At 41.4% G+C, this 21,985-nt stretch overlaps 1 protein-coding gene across 3 annotated transcripts; it reads right to left on the reverse strand.

Moving 5' to 3' along the window:
- Positions 1-6,831: 6,831 nt before the first annotated feature.
- LOC117423502 (platelet endothelial cell adhesion molecule-like) lies at positions 6,832-21,868 on the reverse strand. Of its 3 annotated transcripts, none has more exons than XM_034039394.3 (15): positions 19,347-21,868; positions 19,208-19,231; positions 15,960-16,256; positions 15,139-15,429; positions 14,427-14,696; positions 13,992-14,276; positions 13,597-13,878; positions 13,176-13,448; positions 12,537-12,638; positions 12,409-12,439; positions 11,897-11,958; positions 11,348-11,401; positions 10,810-10,902; positions 9,943-10,019; positions 6,832-7,064 (listed from the first exon to the last, which is right to left on the reverse strand). In XM_034039394.3, exons 1-14 carry the CDS (start codon positions 19,477-19,479, stop codon positions 9,952-9,954), a joined length of 2,265 nt encoding a protein of 754 aa, XP_033895285.2. In that variant the 5' UTR covers positions 19,480-21,868; the 3' UTR covers positions 6,832-7,064; positions 9,943-9,951. The 3 variants fall into 3 exon arrangements, 2 of the variants coding, with proteins under 2 accessions (XP_033895285.2, XP_033895287.2); XM_034039396.3 differs by having other exon boundaries at positions 6,832-7,067; XR_004547793.3 differs by lacking the exons at positions 6,832-7,064; positions 11,897-11,958 and having other exon boundaries at positions 9,974-10,019; positions 11,348-11,371.
- Between the last annotated feature and the right edge of the window lie 117 nt (positions 21,869-21,985).

Genomic DNA, 21,985 nt, shown 5'->3' on the forward strand with positions numbered 1-21,985 from the left:
TGTGTCCCCTAGAGGGTGCTGTTTTGCTGAAGACCCATTAAATATCACTTGTGGTTGTCATGTTCTCTTAAGCCCAACAGGTGGCAGTCTTGTATCAGTGGGTAACTGAAATGCAGTATCTAATCAGGTATATAATAGAAAGTGATGCATTATCAATTGTGGTATTGATGCTAGCAATGATTTGAGGGCTTCATCAGCAACCTGGGCGATACAAATACTGTAGGAATACAAACCAAAGGCATGCTCTATGATGTGATAATACAACGAAGGTTACATTTCACAAGTGATTTGCATCGTATCAGTTTCTCTCTGAAATTGCATTTTATTTTGACCGCACTAACCCCTGATTACATGAAGTGTAGAATATTTACACTGCTGTTTCACAGCACTGAGTAACTATGCACAGGTTTTTGATGTCGTGCAGATAGATTGGACCCCTGTACTGTGTTTACTTCCTTCCTCAGGCGACAGTAAATGGTCAATAAAACAAAAACTAGCTTTAAGCACTGAGAATGCACCAGTCGATCATTGCATTTCATTGACACTGACCTGCAGCAAACGCTACCTGATGGTCTTTAATGAAACAACAAGCCCTCATATATCGTCCAGCTGGCATGTTTACTTGGTGTAAACCCTCCACACTGATTAATGTGAGTAATAAGAGTGAACTAGGTCAGGTTGCTGTGCTGGATTACCTGCAAGGTGTTTCTGAAGATGGGTTTAATCTTCACATTGCAACTTGCTACTGATGCTTAGGAGATCAGTCCAAGGCTGCTGGTCAACCTGCATCTAAATGAACTCAACCCAGAGTCTGTTCCATCCAGTGAGACACTCTTTAAAACAAATCACAGGTGAGCAATTACAGAAAATCCAACAGTTTATTTTACAGGATGTTCGCTGTCCATCTAGCAAATAAAACCCATGTGCCTGTGCCCAAGACCCTCTACTCGCTCCAAACCCCTCAGCTTTCTCACAGCGATTCCTCTGAGGAGCTTCGACCAAGTCCAGGGTCAGAGGCAGACTGATCATCCGGGGGAGTGGCTGCACTGCGCACTTTAAAGATGAACACATTCCCTCATTGACTCATAACAAATACAAATGCATGCATTGCACTGTGGTGGATTCCTCTTGCTTACCTTTTCACTGCCTGTTGTAATTCCTACACTGTTACGTTTGCAACCTGATATTTAAGCACTGCCAAAATAATAATAGAAATTACAAGTGAATTGCTTAAAATACTCCAGTACTACCAGTAGAACCCCCTATAGACAGGCACCGCCACTGCTAATCTTGTTAATACATTACCAATCTCCTGGCTGGACTGTACTTCCCCGGGGAGCTGTGCTTCTGCACCAAGCACTGAGAAGTTTGCAGAAGGACAGCTAGAAGGCACGGTGTTAAAACTGCTTTCAAAGAGGAACCATGAAGCAACTGATTTGGAGTCCACTTCCTGACGTGACAGGGTGAAACAATGCTATCCCCTCACTGCACAGGGGGGAGGAAACTGAGAACCTGATCCCCTTTCATCAACACGCACCCTGCTGCACGGTGTGGCCGTGCTTATCGAGACCTGCCGTGGCAAAGCCAGTAAGTTGCATTACTTCTGCTTACAGACTTTAGTTTCTCTTCCTCCCTGACAGTATCAACAGGCTCTTCTGCATTGCATTCCTCTTATCAGAAATGATAGTTCATATAGAATAACTGATCTGTCAATTTCTCAATGATACCTGCAGAGTAACTAGTAAGACCCTGACGGCACACCCTACTTACTGTATATATTATGAAGCAAACAGAAAAGACCCTTTTATTAGTATTGGGGCTGTATGGGAAAGGCGTATTCAGTACTATTGAAGGGGCTGTACTGTGAGCAAATGCAAGCAGGAGAGGGTTCATTAGCTTGTTACATTTTAATTGACAAGCAATGACAATGAAATCAGATTCAACTGACAAGCAATGACAATGAAATCAGATTCAAATGACAAGCAATGACAATGAAATCAGATTCAATTGACAAGCAATGACAATGAAATCAGATTCAAATGACAAGCAATGACAATGAAATCAGATTCAAATGACAAGCAATGACAATGAAATCAGATTCAACTGACAAGCAATGACAATGAAATCAGATTCAAATGACAAGCAATGACAATGAAATCAGATTCAACTGACAAGCAATGACAATGAAATCAGATTCAAATGACAAGCAATGACAATTAAATCAGATTCAAATGACAAGCTCAGTTTCAGTACAAAATGTAATATTCATGATGTCTGTTTTGTGTTATATGTTTTATATATGGATATAATTATATATAAACTGCCCAGTCCTGAACCAATACATGACCAATTAAATGGATTGTTTTGTTATTTTTCAAGGCATTGGTATAAAATTGACTCGCTCCAGAAATCAATGTATTCATAGTTTAGAACGAAGCCTTTAAAAGGTTGCATCAGGACAGGACCAGCATGTAGGATATTTATTAGATCACTCAGTTTATTTGTATGTATTGAATTGGTAGGTTGCTTGGTTTTCTTTTTATTGATAGTGATCCAGAGCAGCTGCCTTATAACTGCAGAGGGAACAAACGCACTTCCTACAAATAACAATGAGAACAATAGCCTTTTAGACAAGGCAGAAGGCTCAATGCAAGTTCCTTAACAACGCACAAGCATTTCAGTTCACTCTGTGTCGCTTCCTGACCAGGTGTGGATTTACACACAGCACTGTGAGCTGCACACCTAGAGCAGCAATAAGACGTGCCTGATTTACACCCAGCACTGTGAGCTGAACATCTAGAGCAGCAATAACACGTGCCTGATTTACACCCAGCACTGTGAGCTGAACATCTAGAGCAGCAATAACACGTGCCTGATTTACACCCAGCACTGTGAGCTGCACACCTAGAGCAGCAATAACACGTGCCTGATTTACACACAGCACTGTGAGCTGCACACCTAGAGCAGCAATAGGGGAGAGGGGTCTGCACACAATAAGAACCTATAAAACAGACTTGTGAAGAAAAAGTGCAGTTTGCCTCCTTAGGCAGCAACAGTCCCTTCTCCTCCCTGGTCTCTGTGTCTGTACTGCAGTTGGGATTGTGTCTGATGCCTTGATCCAAACCCCCCAGCTCTGTCCTCTTTATCTACTGCTGCTAACCAAGCTACTGCTCAGCCTGTCCTAGATATGCAAGGAGGTTGCATAACTTCTGTACCAAAATACATCCTGCAAACTAAAATCAAATTAATTCATGCAGCTGTTTATCTTTTGTTGAAACTGTATGTATGTGTATGTGTGTGTGTATATGTATATGTATATATGTATATATATATATATATATATATATATATATATATATATATATATATATATATATATATATATATATATATATATATATATATATATATATATATATATATATATATATGTGTGTAATATTTATTTATTTATTTATTTACAGAGACTTGAGATTCTCTGCTTGCTTTGTTTTTTTTAATCAACATGCTGTTATCTGAGATGTCCTTGTGGCTCATATGCGCAAGCCTGCATTTGGGATTGCAGGCTTGCACATTCCTCATGCAGTAGAGCAGCCCCTTTAAACCTTGTGGACAGCTCTGTGCTTTTGATCTTGCCATGCAGCTGCTCCTCTCTGCTCCTGTAAGAATCACTCCAAAGACGCATGGAATCTCAACACAGGGCTCATTAACACAGACCTGCGCCCTGTTTACTTCCTCGTACCCAGTTGCATCTGCAGAGTTGTCATGGTGAGCGCGCTAGGGCCCCTCCTCCCTAATCCAAGAGCCTTGTTTAAGACTCAGAAGATCTTGGAGTGCTTTGAAGGGGCAGGCCTTGATGTTCTCTGCTTAACGCCCAGGTATCTTCATACAATGCATGAGGTCCTAGTCACCATACTGGAATTCGCTTAAGCCTAGTCCTTTTCCTCACCGGTTTCAAAATAACCTCTAGCCTAAACTCAAAACGCATACATTTCTATAACAGACGGCGACCCACACTCTATATGGGAGTATGTTTGGAGCTATGTTAGTGAACTCGTATTTCCTGTTGATTAAATCACAGTGAACTGCGCTGCCCCAGTTTACACGCTTTGTTTATTAATCCCCAGGCTTTCTACCCACGGCAGTGTTTTATTTTTAGATTCTCCTGTGGAAGTTTCTTCTTGTCAGGGTACATTAGCAGTTGGAGTGACAGTCAGTGTGGTGTCAGCCACTATGCTGTTTTTGTGTATTTAATTTCACAAACCGGTTTGTCAATCCTAGATCGACTAAAGGTGATGGTTTCTAAAAAAAAAAAAAAAAATTCTGTTCTGAAAAACACAGCTGATGAATGGAAAGTGAATGCACATCATGTACAGCAGGGGGCACCCTTGCACTTTCTGTTTGTAGCAGACCAGGGATCAGTGGAATGAACAGAAATGTTAATGCTGAGAGGAAGGATGCTCAGTGCTGTATGTGTGGTGGAGAGTGCAGAGACAGGGCAATGTTTAGAAAGACCTGGAGGAATAATACAAACCAGAGATACCATTACAAATATGAAATAACCTGGATCCGAGAGACTTTCACCTTGGAACTGTACTGATCCAGTTTCACACCTAATGCTCAACATTACAACATGTTAATTCTATGCTCTTTTTTGCCATGACAACCTGTTGCTAAGGTACTATAACAGCACAGCGTACCAGAGAGGGAGAGGGAGAGTGCGAGCATTGTACTTGTGAATAGTACAGTACTATTGCATTGTTATTGTATTTCTTGCTCTTATTGTATTACTTGTATTGTAACACTTGAAATGTATTTGCTTACGATTGTAATTCGCCCTGGATAAGGGCATCTGCTAAGAAATAAATAATAATAATAATAATAATAATTGTGCTTTGGATTGTCTATTGCCAGTGACAGCTGAGGTCTACTAATGGTGTCAGTCCACCGTGGGGCTCGACTGGAATAACCGCTTCCTAGAGGCTTCGGCCAAGGACAATGAGAACGTGGTGGAGGTCTTCAGTGAGCTCCTGCAGCAGGCCAACCTGCCCAGCTGCTTGAGCCCAGCACTAAGGCGCTGGAGCGAGACCTTCCCCAAGGACAGCAGCTCCCGGCCGCCCATGAACAAGACCAACAGCTGCAGCGTCTCCTAATGCAGCCGCCCTTTCTGGTAAAAATGTCCAGTAAGGGGATAAAATACACAAACTCCAGAACAGTAGGCAAGCCTCCAGTAAAGTGACATTACTCATCTGCCACCATGCAAATGCACTTATTGTCATTTCAAACTGGATTTGTATTATTATGCTCAGTAACTAAAAGGCAATAACAACGTACACTTATAAACAATAAAACAATGTTTTTTTAAAAAGAGAGACAGACAGACAGACAGAGAGAGAATGAATGGATGGCGATGGTATTTCTTTTTTGAAGTGCTACCTCACATTTTCACGCAGAACTCATACAGCAGCTCCCTGCAGCAGGACTGGAATAATCAGTCATACAGTCTGATTGATGCCCTGAGTTTTGCTCTCAGATAGGATCCTTGCATTAAAACACAAGTCTGGGCTGTTTGATGGGTCCAGGTAATAAGCTGCTGATTTGCATGTGTTTGGTAATTAAAACTGAAGTGCTGTCTGTGCTGAGTGAGCTCCAAGGACAGTGCCAATGATAATGATCATTGTGATATTATTAATACACCACTGATGACAGTTAATCAAATCAGATACATATCATTTCACATTGGTTGTGTTTTGCGTGAATAGACTATTTTACAGATGTTTGTTTTGTTCAAACCCAGCTAAAAACCATTGATAAGATTGTAATTGTCAATGCAATTACAACCCAGTGATACACCGTGCAACCACACCCACGAGTCAACAAACATTAAAAACGCATGCATCTCTTTCACAGCACAGAAATCCATTGTGTCTGTTATTCCTGACCTAGTCTTCACTCAGCCTCTGAACACCAGGATTTCAAAGCACAAGCAGTAACTGACCAGTTTTAATACAATGAACTCTTGGTAAGACGATGGCTTTTTGTATCATTACACAGGAGGTCAAAGTTAAATCACCCAGCCGTGGTGGAAATAAAGTATTTTCCTATGGTGAGGACTGCCCTCATGTGGTGAATAAACGGTACTGCATTGAATTCTGGGCTCGTTACATTTCCTGGGTTCCAGAAACAGAACCTAACCTGCATATTACCCTGATCCCTCGGAATATACCTAACCTGCATATTACCCTGATCCCTCAGAATATACCTAACCTGCATATTACCCTGATCCCTCAGAATATACCTAACCTGCATATTACCCTGATCCCTCAGAATATACCTAACCTGCATATTACCCTGATCCCTCAGAATATACCTAACCTGCATATTACCCTGATCCCTCAGAATATACCTAACCTGCATATTACCCTGATCCCTCAGAATATACCTAACCTGCATATTACCCTGATCCCTCAGAATATACCTAACCTGCATATTACCCTGATCCCTCAGAATATACCTAACCTGCATATTACCCTGATCCCTCAAAATATACCTAACCTGCATATTACCCTGATCCCTCAGAATATACCTAACCTGCATATTACCCTGATCCCTCAGAATATACCTAACCTGCATATTACCCTGATCACTCAGAATATACCTAACCTGCATATTACCCTGATCCCTCAGAATATACCTAACCTGCATATTACCCTGATCCCTCAGAATATACCTAACCTGCATATTACCCTGATCCCTCAGAATATACCTAACCTGCATATTACCCTGATCACTCAGAATATAGACTCACAGAACTGAAAGTGCAATCCCATCCACGGAACAAGGACAACTTTATTGTAATGGAAGTGTTATTAATTGAAATAACTGAAACAGCACATTACAGAGACGGGCCATACAATACAAAATAAATATGCTTCAGCTTTGCTGCAGAATTGGAAGTTGACTCCTCTGGTTTGTTGGAAACCAAGGCTGCACGTCTCTCGTCTGAAGGATTACTGTCTGGACTCCACAGTATTGTGATAGAGCTGTGCGTATTCAACAGAGCCCTGCTAACAGAAGACAGAGGAAGTGGCGTCACTGGCTGCTTCAAATCTCCGCTTGATGTTCTTGGCTTTGCAGTGCAGTATGTTTCCGTAATCTCATTGTTTCTCAAGTGCAACCCGTCACACAGTTTATCAAAGGAAAACCTGCACTTCTAAAAGCGTTCTCAGAACAAATCCCGGATATCTACAGTATGTATAATGTATCTTTTGTTTACGACTGTAAGTCTTCCTCACATACCGCTCTGTGTTAGATAACACTGTGACTGTGTGATTGAACTCACATACTGCTCTGTGTTAGATAACACTGTGACTGTGTGATTGAACTCACATACTGTTCTCTGTGTTAGATAACACTGTGACTGTGTGATTGAACTCATAAACCGCTCTGTGTTAGATAACACTGTGACTGTGTGATTGAGCTCACATACTGTTCTCTGTGTTAGATAACACTGTGACTGTGTGATTGAACTCATAAACCGCTCTGTGTTAGATAACACTGTGACTGTGTGATTGAGCTCACATACTGTTCTCTGTGTTAGATAACACTGTGACTGTGTGATTGAACTCATAAACCGCTCTGTGTTAGATAACACTGTGACTGTGTGATTGAGCTCACATACTGTTCTCTGTGTTAGATAACACTGTGACTGTGATTGAGCTCACATACTGTTCTCTGTTTTAGATAACACTGTGACTGTGTGATTGAACTCACATACCGCTCTGTATTAGATAACACTGTGACTGTGTGATTGAGCTCACATACTGTTCTCTGTGTTAGATAACACTGTGACTGTGTGATTGAGCTCACATACTGTTCTCTGTGTTAGATAACACTGTGACTGTGTGATTGAGCTCACATACTGTTCTCTGTGTTAGATAACACTGTGACTGTGTGATTGAACTCATAAACCGCTCTGTATTAGATAACACTGTGACTGTGTGATTGAGCTCACATACTGTTCTCTGTATTAGATAACACTGTGACTGTGTGATTGAACTCACATACTGTTCTCTGTGTTAGATAACACTGTGACTGTGTGATTGAACTCATAAACCGCTCTGTTAGATAACACTGTGACTGTGTGATTGAGCTCACATACTGTTCTCTGTGTTAGATAACACTGTGACTGTGTGATTGAACTCATAAACCGCTCTGTGTTAGATAACACTGTGACTGTGTGATTGAGCTCACATACTGTTCTCTGTGTTAGATAACACTGTGACTGTGTGATTGAACTCATAAACCGCTCTGTGTTAGATAACACTGTGACTGTGTGATTGAGCTCACATACTGTTCTCTGTGTTAGATAACACTGTGACTGTGATTGAGCTCACATACTGTTCTCTGTTTTAGATAACACTGTGACTGTGTGATTGAACTCACATACCGCTCTGTATTAGATAACACTGTGACTGTGTGATTGAGCTCACATACTGTTCTCTGTGTTAGATAACACTGTGACTGTGTGATTGAGCTCACATACTGTTCTCTGTGTTAGATAACACTGTGACTGTGTGATTGAGCTCACATACTGTTCTCTGTGTTAGATAACACTGTGACTGTGTGATTGAGCTCACATACTGTTCTCTGTGTTAGATAACACTGTGACTGTGATTGAGCTCACATACTGTTCTCTGTTTTAGATAACACTGTGACTGTGTGATTGAACTCACATACCGCTCTGTATTAGATAACACTGTGACTGTGTGATTGAGCTCACATACTGTTCTCTGTGTTAGATAACACTGTGACTGTGTGATTGAGCTCACATACTGTTCTCTGTGTTAGATAACACTGTGACTGTGTGATTGAACTCATAAACCGCTCTGTATTAGATAACACTGTGACTGTGTGATTGAGCTCACATACTGTTCTCTGTATTAGATAACACTGTGACTGTGTGATTGAACTCACATACTGTTCTCTGTGTTAGATAACACTGTGACTGTGTGATTGAACTCATAAACCGCTCTGTGTTAGATAACACTGTGACTGTGTGATTGAACTCACATACCGCTCTGTATTAGATAACACTGTGACTGTGTGATTGAGCTCACATACTGTTCTCTGTGTTAGATAACACTGTGACTGTGTGATTGAGCTCACATACTGTTCTCTGTGTTAGATAACACTGTGACTGTGTGATTGAACTCACATACCGCTCTGTATTAGATAACACTGTGACTGTGTGATTGAGCTCACATACTGTTCTCTGTATTAGATAACACTGTGACTGTGTGATTGAACTCACATACTGTTCTCTGTGTTAGATAACACTGTGACTGTGTGATTGAACTCATAAACCGCTCTGTGTTAGATAACACTGTGACTGTGTGATTGAGCTCACATACTGTTCTCTGTGTTAGATAACACTGTGACTGTGATTGAGCTCACATACTGTTCTGTTTTAGATAACACTGTGACTGTGATTGAGCTCACATACTGTTCTCTGTATTAGATAACACTGTGACTGTGTGATTGAGCTCACATACTGTTCTCTGTATTAGATAACGCTGTGACTGTGTGATTGAGCTCACATACCGCTCTGTATTAGATAACACTGTGACTGTGTGATTGAGCTCACATACTGTTCTCTGTGTTAGATAACACTGTGACTGTGTGATTGAGCTCACATACTGTTCTCTGTATTAGATAACACTGTGACTGTGTGATTGAGCTCACATACTGTTCTCTGTATTAGATAACACTGTGACTGTGTGATTGAGCTCACATACTGTTCTCTGTGTTAGATAACACTGTGACTGTGTGATTGAGCTCACATACTGCTCTCTGTGTTAGATAACACTGTGACTGTGTGATTGAGCTCACATACTGCTCTCTGTATTAGATAACACTGTGACAGTGATTAAGCTCACATACCGCTCTGTATTAGATAATACTGTTCTCTGACTTTTGGAGTTCACTGTACATGGTGTCTGTCCCTTTCATCACAGGAGCTGGAAAACATGTTGAGAACACAGTGGTCAGAATTCTAGAAGGATTTGTCATGTTTCTAATATACTGAGCATCAAAAGAAACGTATCACTTATATTTGGATAAAATTCACTAGATGAGATGAGTGACTTTATATTGTGCCGATTAACAACTGACATCATGAAGATGCTGCAAAATGATCTGTCGCTCTTGGAGAGGGGTTGTGACTCTTGGTCTCCCAGTTTGTGGCCTGTCAGTGTGTCTGGTTATACCGTCTCGCCAGGTTTGAAATCGCTGGCTGTGAGCACCCAAGACGGTGAGCCACAGTACGCTGCCCTAGTCCAGCCTCCAAAATGCCGATTGCACGATGGTGCTGCTCTCTTGACAGACATGGCATATTGTTTTATTTCTGTGATTTTCTTTATTGCTTTTATTCAAGCTTGCAATTCAACAGCTGAAAACACTCCATACCCAGTGTCCAATCAACTGTCTCACTAATTAGGTGATTAAGTGCATATGCTTCAGTCATAGTCATTCAAGCGTGTCATGGTCAAGGATGAATGATAGAGTGATTAAAAAGAAACCAAAAACATTTGTCAATGTCCATCATTTATATACTTTATTTTTTTCGAAAATAAATGTGTTACAATAGTGATAAGTTTCTTTTGTTGCACGGTATATTAACATGCAATAAATAAGCTCCCAGTTCAGTTCAAAGGGCTTTTCTTTCTCAAAGACTAGATTTCCATGATTTTTTGCAGAACAATTGTCTTTTTTGTTTTTGCTGTTTATCTTCACTTTTAAAATCCTTACCTCTGCTAGCGTCGGGCTCCCCATGCATCACCTCTGTATATTCAATGTCAGGGTCACTGGAGTCCTCCCCACAGCCCACATCCACACTGCCAACTGAAATGAAAGCAACACAAGTCAATGGGTGCGTCCGAGTGCTTCCACCATTAGAACAGCCTAGAAGCGTTCCATTCTCCTTCTGCTGACTCAGCCTTGCAAATCCACAGCTGCTCTTATTTAACAATCCTGGCAGTGCAACCTGTCAATAGCATATTTACTGCCAGCTTCCACTTTCTGGTCAATATCGTGATCGTTTGTAGTATTGCTGCTTGTGATACATCACTATATGGTGTATCAATATAGTTCCCACTGGAACGCCTTCACAAGCCCTGAATGCTGTGTTTGTCCGATCAGAACGTATTGAGCAGACCTCACTGCCTCTCCTGTTTAATAGAGCTGTGCAGGCAGGGTTCAGTAAGGCAGTGTGAATCACTGTGCACCTGGCCAGAGCCTGTCTCTTACACCCTGGGAGCTGTGCAGGCAGGGTTCAGTAAGGCAGTACCTTCAGTTCCATTGATCTCTCTCACTGCAATGACATCACCGTGCTGGTCAGCGCCTGGAAATAAACAGGGTGGCTGGTGACGTACAGGACAGGACGCTCGGATCACTGACACACTTGATCTACAAAATATCAGACTCTTACTGTGCCTTTGCCTTCATCATATCTATATTACAATATACACTACAATGCAAACTGGGAGATAAGAACTTGGACTGATGAGGATCATTGTCTTGTAACTTTCCACTGCCTGTTTACACAGGGAGCACACAGAAAGTCCAGGCAGGATGTGCTCACTGTTCCAGGAGGCAGCCAGTCGCACACATGAACTAAACACAGCTTTTTGATGCTCAGATATAAGTGATACGTTTCTTTTGATGCTCAGTATACTACTCTAACCTTGCATTGTACCAATTAAATAGAGTTCAAAAACAGTGAATGTTAATGGATACAAGCAAAGTAAAATGATCATAAACACTAAAGCATAAATGACAAAAAAACAAAAATCAACCGACCAACCAGAAAACAGATAAAATCAAGAAAATCAACTACCTGTATTAGCGTTGGATAATTCACTCTCAAAGACATTTCTCACTGCATCAGTACGTGCAGAGCTTGATGGTTTCCAGAGATTAAAAAAAAAAAAAAAACACATTTATTGAATGAAAATGTATTTGACCAAAAAAAAAAAAAAAAAAAAAAGATTTATAAAGCTAAAAAGAACTCTTAGCAGAGGTGTGAAATCTTCAGCGAATGGTTGTGTTAAACACAGTCCTGGTTTAGTAGTCTCTGGTTCTGTATGAAGATTCATTTTCAAACAGAATGGATCTCAGGTTTGAACGTGTTTAATCTGGGCTGTACACTGGCTAGACTGCAGCTGTAACTTATTACCTCCCAACACCATCACTGCAGCAGATCTCCTCCTTACTGGTGTAAGACACGACCTACAGTCCTCTCATCTGCACAGTATATACTGCAGCTCCTTATCTTAAACCTGGATTTATTGATTTAGAAAACATCATTACCTTTTCAAAACACTTTCCACAAAAGACAAGAAAACTCACCCTGCCATTTCCATGCTGCTCTCATTTTTAGCTGCCAAGAAAGAAAAATGTTGAGAAATATACACAGTTTTTAAAAAACATTCTTGGGGTACATGTGCAGCACAATGATATCCAGACAGCACACTTACCCTGTTTGAGTTTATATCTAACGATGCAGAACACGACGACGCCCAGAATAATCACGATGCAAAACAGAATGATTAGTGTTCTCTTCCATGTGCTCATTGTTACTAGGAAGAAACACAGCATGTGTTAGAATGAGAGTTGAATGAGTGGTCAGTGCTTCACCACTGAACCAGAATAAACAGACACTGAAAGGACAGTTTATTGCGCACTCTTTCACACCAGACTTTCTTTATAGATGCACTAGTCTGTGTGGGGTTTGTTGCACTGCAAGTGAATGTACAAATTCTCCTTATCCTTAAGTGCTGCAAAAGGGACCTGTGATTGAAGTCATTCTTCACAGATATCTTTAGATTTTTGTTATATTATGATACTTTTTAAGATTCCGCTATGAGGATTGTGCTGCCCTAATTACAAATGAATCCATGGGAAAATCTGGAAACTAAACAGACAGGAATAACTGATGAGCGGCCTGTGAGAATGCTGTGTTTGGGAGAGGTAACATATATATATTATATATAGAGTATATATCACAAGCCTTTTAAGAGCCTCCCACGGACCTACTCAATCCCATACACCCGACAGTACTGTCAGACCCGACACACTTCTCTGCTGACACAGTGGAAGCAGAGGAAGCCCCTCACCAGTCACAGACACTCGGTTGCTCTTTCTGCTTGTGCCGGCTTTGTTTGATGCTTTGCAGGAGTACCCAGCGTTGTGCTCTGTGCCAACCAACTTGGTAAAGATTGCTCTAGTGGAATTTGTGGTTGTGGAGTGGAGAGGATGCTCTTCTTCATCCCTGAAGAACTGAAAGGTGATGGGTAAAGTGGCGTCAGCTAAGGCACAAATGAGAGTCAGGTTCTCCCCTTCAGAGACCACCCCCTTGGCTGGCACCAGCGTCGGACCGGATACTGGAACTGTGGGGGGGAAAGCAATCCTTGTTAGTGAGTGTCCGGGAGAGTTCAAACACCACATGTTGTTTTATTTCCCCAGCACCTGTTATTTAAATGAGGATTAAGGCTCAACCTGTGTATTTCTGGGGAGTAAAGCTTTGGGTTGTCTCACCGATGACTGTGATTCGCACTGCGTTGCTGAGCTTGGCACTGCTGGCTCCTCGGTTCTGCGCTTCACACCTGTACTCTTGGGTGCTGCCCGTGTTTGACATCGTGACGTTGAACACGGCCACCTCCTGCTTCACTGCAAGGATGCTCACAGTCTGGTTGCCTCTCAGCAGGACGTAAGTAATGGGAGGCGATCCCTTTTCAGAGTGGCACTTCAGTCTAGCAGACTTCCCAGCAATGACCTCTGAAGATCCAATTACACTCAGAGTGGGCCTGGTCACTAGAACTGTTCAAACATATGATAAAGCATATTAATAAACATGGCAAACCAGGGGAAACTATGGAAAATGCAAAGCATGGGGCAAAGAAATGTCCCTTTACTAACGAGTGTGTGCTCACCATACACTTTGATAAGGACCTGTTCGCTGCTCTTGGTTATTCCCTTTACAGTCACATTGCAGGAGTAAAGCCCTCCCTCGGCTGCAGAGGCTTTCTCATTCACATAGCCTGACTGGACAGAGGCAGCTGTTTTTAAAGTGCCATCCTTGAGAAGTGCATACTTGAGTCCCGGCGCAGTGGAAAGGTTCTGTGGAGTGCTGTACCTGCTATAGCAGGTCACGTTCAACCGACCGCCTTCGTTTATTTCATGATGTTCAGCGAGCAAGACTGGTTTAGAAAACAACTCTGAAACAAAGCAGACAGAAACAGCTTTGATTACAATCCTGCTGTCACTCTGCGTTCCAACAAATCAATCCTTTACAACTGGGCTCCTTAACACGGAAACAGTTTAGGATCCTAACAACGCATACTGAATAGACTGAAAAGGCATCTCACCTGCCACACGAAGGGTCTTTATAGTTGATCTCTGCACATTGTGCAAGTCGGAGATGCACTCGTAGTCCCCCGAGTCGTGTGAGTGAGCAGTACTGGTGTAATTTACACGGCCGGTTTTATGAGTCAGTATGTCTTTTTTCTTTCGCAGGTATATTATCTGCTGGTTGGCAGTGCTGGTCGAGTCGTCAGCCCTGCAGATGATCTCAAACGTGTCTCCTTCAGTTACATTCTGGGCCGGTTTTACATCCATGATTGGATTATTTAATATTTCTTGGAGGAGGAAAAAATAAACATTTTAAAATCATCTTTTAAACATAAAATATCGGCCTCTACCGTAAAACACATTTCTGTCTTTAAAGTAAGTACGAGTTGTTTTTTTTTTCATTAAATTATGGTGTTCTAATAAACTGAGAAGCTGAGCGAGATCCATTACCAGATGATACTACCCTGTCTTTATTACACAAGAAAACACAGAACTAGTTGAGCTCACTTCAGTCTTGTCAGAAATCTTACCATGGCAACCCTTGAGAACAGGTGGTGTGGCTTTTGAAAGGTGGGTGTGGGTCAGCTGCAGGCCCTGCCTAGCTCTACAGGAGTAAATCTGTTTGGAAGCTCACCTTGTGTCTATATTCCTCAATCTAATGGAAGGCTGGTTAGTTGTTTTCTCAGTGACTGGAGCGTTTCTGAACCCCAGTCATGATGCGATTCTCACCTGATATCGTGACATTCCTCACGGCACTAGGGGGCGACGCTCCAGCATCAGGCACCGTGGTCACTGAGAAAGTGCAATAAAAGCTAGCGGTTCTTTCTTCTGGTTCAAAATTAAACGTGGTCTCGGCAAAATTAACAGCTCTGGTGAGCTTTCTGACCGGGCCTTTTGACAAGTTTTTATAAAAGTTGAAGATGAGGGATCCCAGTTCCTCGGGGGCAGCACAGCGGACAGCGACCTCCTCTCCCTCTCGGATTGTGTTGCGATTCAGAGTCAGAACAGGCTGCTGCAGACCTGGACCAGGGCAAATAAATGAAGCCTTGTTATATACAGTGAGGTGAATGGATAGCTGTTGATCGACATTCAGGTTCTTCATAATTTGCTAGAATAAAAGTAAGATGAATTGAAATTATGACTTATTGCTAAATCTTGAACATAAATAAAGCACATATAATTGCTGCTATTGGGTCCATGCTAAAAAGCTAGAAATAAACAACTTCGGGCCCACTATTAAGTATTTAAATCAGAAACTTCCCAAGTGCTTGTTTGTTCCTTTTTACCTATAAATGTAGAGTTGCAAACAGACACCAAAAAGAAATTCTCTTGACAGCTGCTTTGCTGCACATATTATTATTATTATTATTATTATTATTATTATTATTATTATTATTATTATTATTATTATTATTATTATGATTTATTTATTAGCAGACGCCCTTATCCAGGGCGACTTACAGTCGTAAACAAAAATACCTTTTTTCAAATTTCCTTTCGTCGTTTAAAATAAAATCAGAAGTAGATCTGGTCCATGGAACACCACTTGCCTGTTACCGAGAGTGTAGCTGGATTGCTTTCCCTCCTCTTCCCCTCAGCTCTGACCTCACAGCTGTAGCTGGCTGAGTGGAACACCCTAGCTGCTGTGATCCTGTACTGCAGTCGGTCGCTGGTGTCATTCTTGGTGTACACAATCTGGTCCTCCTTATAGAAGGTGTACTGGTGTGGGTGAGACTGGCTGGGCTCGGCAATGCTGATGTCGAGTGCGCAGGTCAGGGTAACGTTACGGCCGCTTTGCACAGGGCTGGAAGGGTCAATCTGAAGTGTCACTTTGTTTATAGTGACCGCTGCAAAATAGGTTCATCCTTTAGATTTTTTTTTTCAATGAACAACGTGCACACAAAATGCATTCTATATCTGGAGAATACAGATATCTTGGAAACTCACTGCCAGCTAGAGATCTGCCACATTTTCATATTCTGTACACCTCTGATATGCCAACTATTTTTGTAACATTTATGCAAATCTTAACTGTACAGTATTTGATGTTAGATTTAGTAATGTCACAATGCTTTTTGTTAAGTATATGGAAAACTACACAGCGGTGTGTAATTCAATATGTTAACATAACATTATTCAGCAGGTTTCATTCGACTTTATGAAGCAAAGAATTGTTCATTCTTTCTATAGGGCAGGGGTTTTCATCCTTTTTTTGAAACTGTACCCATTCTGGTCAAGGGGTTTTAGCTTAAGTACCCTTTACCTTTAATTTTTGCTCACTGAATGATACCAGTTGCAATAATAGGCAGAATAATCAGATTTTTTCCCCTGTTTATTTAATATATAATTTTTCACAACAGTGGGACTGACAAGCTGCTGGTTTAAGACAGAATACCAAGCAGCAGAATTGATGCACAGAATTAGAGAAAGTATTTAGGAAAGTCTTTGGAAACGCTTGTATTCGCTTTCTGAAGTTATTATAAATAATAAAAAATATTCTGCACTGTAAATGTTTATCACGTTACCATTTACTTCCCACCTCAGCACAATTGTGTGCCATTTAAAATGTTTACAACATCAAAAACATTAACCTCAAGATAAAACTAGAATAAGTAACATATTTATTCTCCCTTTTCTTTTTGGCTAACAAGAAATGTAACAGTGCTGTGCATTCTGGATCTGAACATAAAAAAACAGAATTATACAAGTACAGTGCATTCCAGTGAATTGCATATTCCCGTTAACTTAAAAAAAAGTGAAGCACGTTTCCTATGAAAATGCACATGCAGTAGATTCCTGTGAATGCATATCCCGTGTGACTCACAGTTTAATGCATTTAACCAGAATAAGGAACAGACACTTTCAAAAGAAATGTGCTTCACAATTGTATGCAGGTAAACAAGTAAATGTATTGCACTGTATATGTCACTGGTAATTGTATAGGCTGGTAATTGTATAAAACTGTTACAGAAGGCACCTGGGCTCTGCAATTAAGAAGAATCTACTGTAATAGAGCTTAATATGATGAGCTTCTGGTGTTATTTAAAAGTGGATTTCAGTTCTACTTGCATGAATTGTCTCTTAATAAATTCAATATATATTGAACATTTCTACTGCATAACTGTTTGTGTTTACAATTAGAAAACAGGATCCTAGTGGTATTTGGGGAAATTCAAAAAGGTTTTCTCGCATTCATCTAGAGGTTTTTTTGGGGGGGGGCGGTAATCTTACTGAACACACGTGGGGAACCTCTGCACAAGCGACTGCACAATACACGAAATGTGTTGAAAAGCAAACCTCATGCAAACTGTATCAATGTGCTGCTCCATTGTGCTGGATTAGTTTGATCCTCATGGTTAAATTTAGCAGTGTTTTAAAAAACGTATTGTTAACGTGCTAATAATGTGACGATCCAGACTCCTCGCCAGATCAGATCCCAGAGAGTTCAAACGCTCAACTAAATCAAGCTGCGCATTACTGTATGCAAGCATTACTGTATTTAATATCCTCAAGCTATCCAAATATCCCAACCTTCATTTTCTTACCATCATAGCACTAGCCTTTAGAATTTATTTAGCAGATTTATTTAGCAGATGCCTTTATCCAAGGCGACTTACAGAGACTAGGGTGTGTGAACTATGCATCAGCTGCAGAGTCACTTACAACAGCGTCTCACTTGAAAGACGGAGCACAAGGAGGTGAAGTGACTTGCTCAGGGTCACACAATGAGTCAGTGGCTGAGGCGTGATTTGAACCGGGGACCTCCGGGTTACAAGCCCTTTTCTTTAACCACTGGACCACACAGCCTCCTATCCACTAACCCTAACCCTTTTGCTTTATCCCCTTTATATAGGACAGTCCCATCTGCCTCAACCTTCATGCATGGGATAGTGAAAATAGCTGAAAGAAAGTCATTTTGGACACATAATAAATATATTTTTCATTGAATTAAAAAAAAAAAAATCCCTTTGATTTATATGGAGAGGGGGGCATCCTCATATGAGGTTATCATGCATTTGAGTATTTTTTTTAACTATCCCCGTGCATGAAAGGGTTGAGAGAGAGAGAGAGAGAGAGAGAGAGAGAGAGAGAGAGAGAGAGAGCACACTCAAAGAACACTGAACTGCAAGTGAATTCAATGCTGCTAAAGGGCAAATGAGCTGTTTCACAGTAGTTTAGTAACAGAAAGAACTCATTGAAAAAGACCATCCCTTCTATCTTAACTCCATTTTTTATTTTATTTTTATTTTTAATGTTTTTGCCGATACTGAAAATGGTCGATTTTAGTTTTTAGTTTTTCTGTCTCCATGATCGGACACGCAGGTCTTACTTCACTGAACAGACCAAAGTATCTGTTTAAAACACTTGTTAGATTTGGTAAAACAAACAAAATAATAATAATGATCATTTTTAAAGATCAAAGGAATGTTAAATATTTTACATTTCAAGGATAACTGTTTTGAAATGTCAGTAATACGATGGTTAAGGATTCATTTTGGCACTCTGTACCCCTTTCTCCTGGCAGTGGCGTTCACACAGTGGGCTATTGCCAGAAAATATGTTCCTTTAATACATGAATACTGTATGAGAAGAAAGAAAAGGAACGAGACGACATCTCTGAAATGTTTCACCTGGCTCAACAATCTTTCGGTAGGTTTTTCTGCTGGTACTTTTTGTTGGTCGGTTATTACGGCAGTGAAGATAAAGCATGACGCAGGTCCTGCTCTAACTAGGTTACAAATCTTCAACTGTACGAAATCAATCTAAATAAAAACGCTATGAATGATGTTGTACTTACCAGACAGGAGTTCAACCCCTCTGACTGAAAAAAAACAGAATGAACAAAAATATGAATTAGTGGTGTACATACAATCGGTTTGCTGGGGTGGGAAAAAAATAACAACAACAATAATAATAATAAATACAATTCTACTTACAATTTAGACTCACGAGCGCAAGGACGATGTAGAAGTTCATCGTGATGGACATCTGAAGTACCCTGCTAGTGAAGCACTGTCGTGGGGCAGTGAGCGCGCAGTCCCTGCCAGTACAAAGTGATTTCTTACGCATTCACTGCCGGATACTAGAACGCCCTGGGCTGGAGCAGGCAGCGGGTGAGCCTGTGTGCGCAGCTTGATTCCTGCACTGGGCTGGACTGGGAGTGGGAAGGCTGGAGGGCTGGTTATCACTCGGAGCCTGCTAATTTTCCAGGAAGTGACTGCTCTTTCCTGAGGAAGCCTGCTCTGCCACTTTTCTTTGTGTAGCATTGAATCTGAAATGCAATATCCTTTTCAAACTGCAACAACCCCTCCCCCCCAGTCATACACACATAATCACATTCCTGCACAGCCCCCACTCCCTCACACTAACACCAGCATTACATGATCACACTCCCGCACACTAACACCAGCATCACATGATCACACTCCCTCACACTAACACCAGCATTACATGATCACACTCCCTCACACTAACACCAGCATTACATGATCACACTCCTGCACACTAACACCAGCATCACATGATCACACTCCCTCACACTAACACCAGCATTACATGATCACACTCCCTCACACTAACACCCACATCACATGATCACATTCCTGCACACTAACACCAGCATCACATGATCACACTCCCTCACACTAACACCAGCATCACATGATCACACTCCCTCACACTAACACCAGCATCACATGATCACATTCCTGCACACTAACACCAGCATCACATGATCACACTCCCTCACACTAACACCAGCATCACATGATCACACTCCCTCACACTAACACCAGCATCACATGATCACACTCCCTCACACTAACACCAGCATCACATGATCACACTCCCTCACACTAACACCAGCATCACATGATCACACTCCCTCACACTAACACCAGCATCACATGATCACACTCCCTCACACTAACACCAGCATTACATGATCACACTCCCTCACACTAACACCAGCATTACATGATCACACTCCCTCACACTAACACCAGCATTACATGATCACACTCCCTCACACTAACACCAGCATCACATGATCACACTCCCTCACACTAACACCAGCATTACATGATCACACTCCCTCACACTAACACCAGCATTACATGATCACACTCCCTCACACTAACACCAGCATCACATGATTGACTCATTTAGGCCCTGGTGTATTAACCACACACAGGGCCTTCTCAATTCAAACATGTTTTTAAAAACGGCTGAAGGAATTCCATGGCACTCTGTGTGACTCGGTAGTTGACCCCTTGGATGGGGCTCTAGTCTAAACAAGGGTCAATTCTGTGGACCTTCTGTATATGTAGCAATGACCTATTGCTCAAATGTAATGTTTAACCATTTCGACAAGGGTTCAAATGTCAATGCACAGCAGTCACCTGTCATTTCCACTGCTGCGGTCTCACCTGTTTTTACAGTGACAGGTATATATTATTACTGTACAAAGCGTGCATTCTTAGATTTTGGAACTGACTCTGCTGCATTCCTCACGAGTAATCATATTGATCTCTCTACTATGCAACACGTGTTTTTTTTTATAAACAGTATCCAAAGACAGGAAGTGTTTAGTTGTGTCACAGGGTTCTGATGGGAACAGAATATCTTTGGTTAAATGGGCAGTACGTAACACACCACTGACTGGCATGCAGTTGTGCTGTCTGTACACCAGAGGGGGCTGCAGGTCTACACTGGGTGAACATGTAGTGGTGTTGTTCACGAGGCAGAACCACTGCCAAAAATCATACAAATAATTCATGTTTCTCAGTAATTCAGGTTGTAACAATTATAACTTTTGATGTGCTTTATAATTATTATATCATACTGCATGGCTTTCACGACTAACATTTTGGGGTTTCATTTAATTGAATTAATTGTAACTCCTGTGCTCGCTGGTTGATGGGAGCTGTCTGTGTTTAATTGTAATGTCTGTGCTGGCTGGTTGATGGGAGTTGTCTGTGTTTAATTGTAATGCCTGTGCTGGCTGGTTGATGGAAGTTGTCTGTGTTTAATTGTAATGCCTGTGCTGGCTGGTTGATGGAAGTTGCCTGTGATTTGCACGATGCTTTGAAAATAAATGGACCTTTTGCTTGTGATGTGGACTGGAGGGCTTTTATCAGGCACCATTTGAAAAGTAAAACTGATTGTGACGGATGATTCTTTACTCGTGTAGAGAATAACACCGAGTACCATGGCCTCTCAGATGCTAATGGACTCTCATGCAGAACAGATGTCTTTTGGATAGTTTTTATTTGTCACCTTTTGAAAAGCTAGATAGGTGCGTGTTGGGAATACTGGAGATGGTAAAACAATGTAGCGTTTCTTCAGTCCCACTGGGCAGCCTCTGAAAACAGCCAGTAAAGGATCTGTACTGCTTTCTAAATACCAAGGCTGCATTCCTCTAAAAACAGACTGCGATGCCTGGTATCCTGTACAGGAGTGCTCCCCATTCCTCTTCTCAAAGAGAGCTCAGCAAAGCGCACATCCTTTTCTATGTGTGAACAGGTGGGACTTTCTGGGGTTCAAACCACATCCCACAATGTGTGTGCAAGATAAA

This window comes from Acipenser ruthenus, chromosome 17, assembly GCF_902713425.1.
Source record: "Acipenser ruthenus chromosome 17, fAciRut3.2 maternal haplotype, whole genome shotgun sequence".
NCBI lineage: Eukaryota > Metazoa > Chordata > Actinopteri > Acipenseriformes > Acipenseridae > Acipenser > Acipenser ruthenus.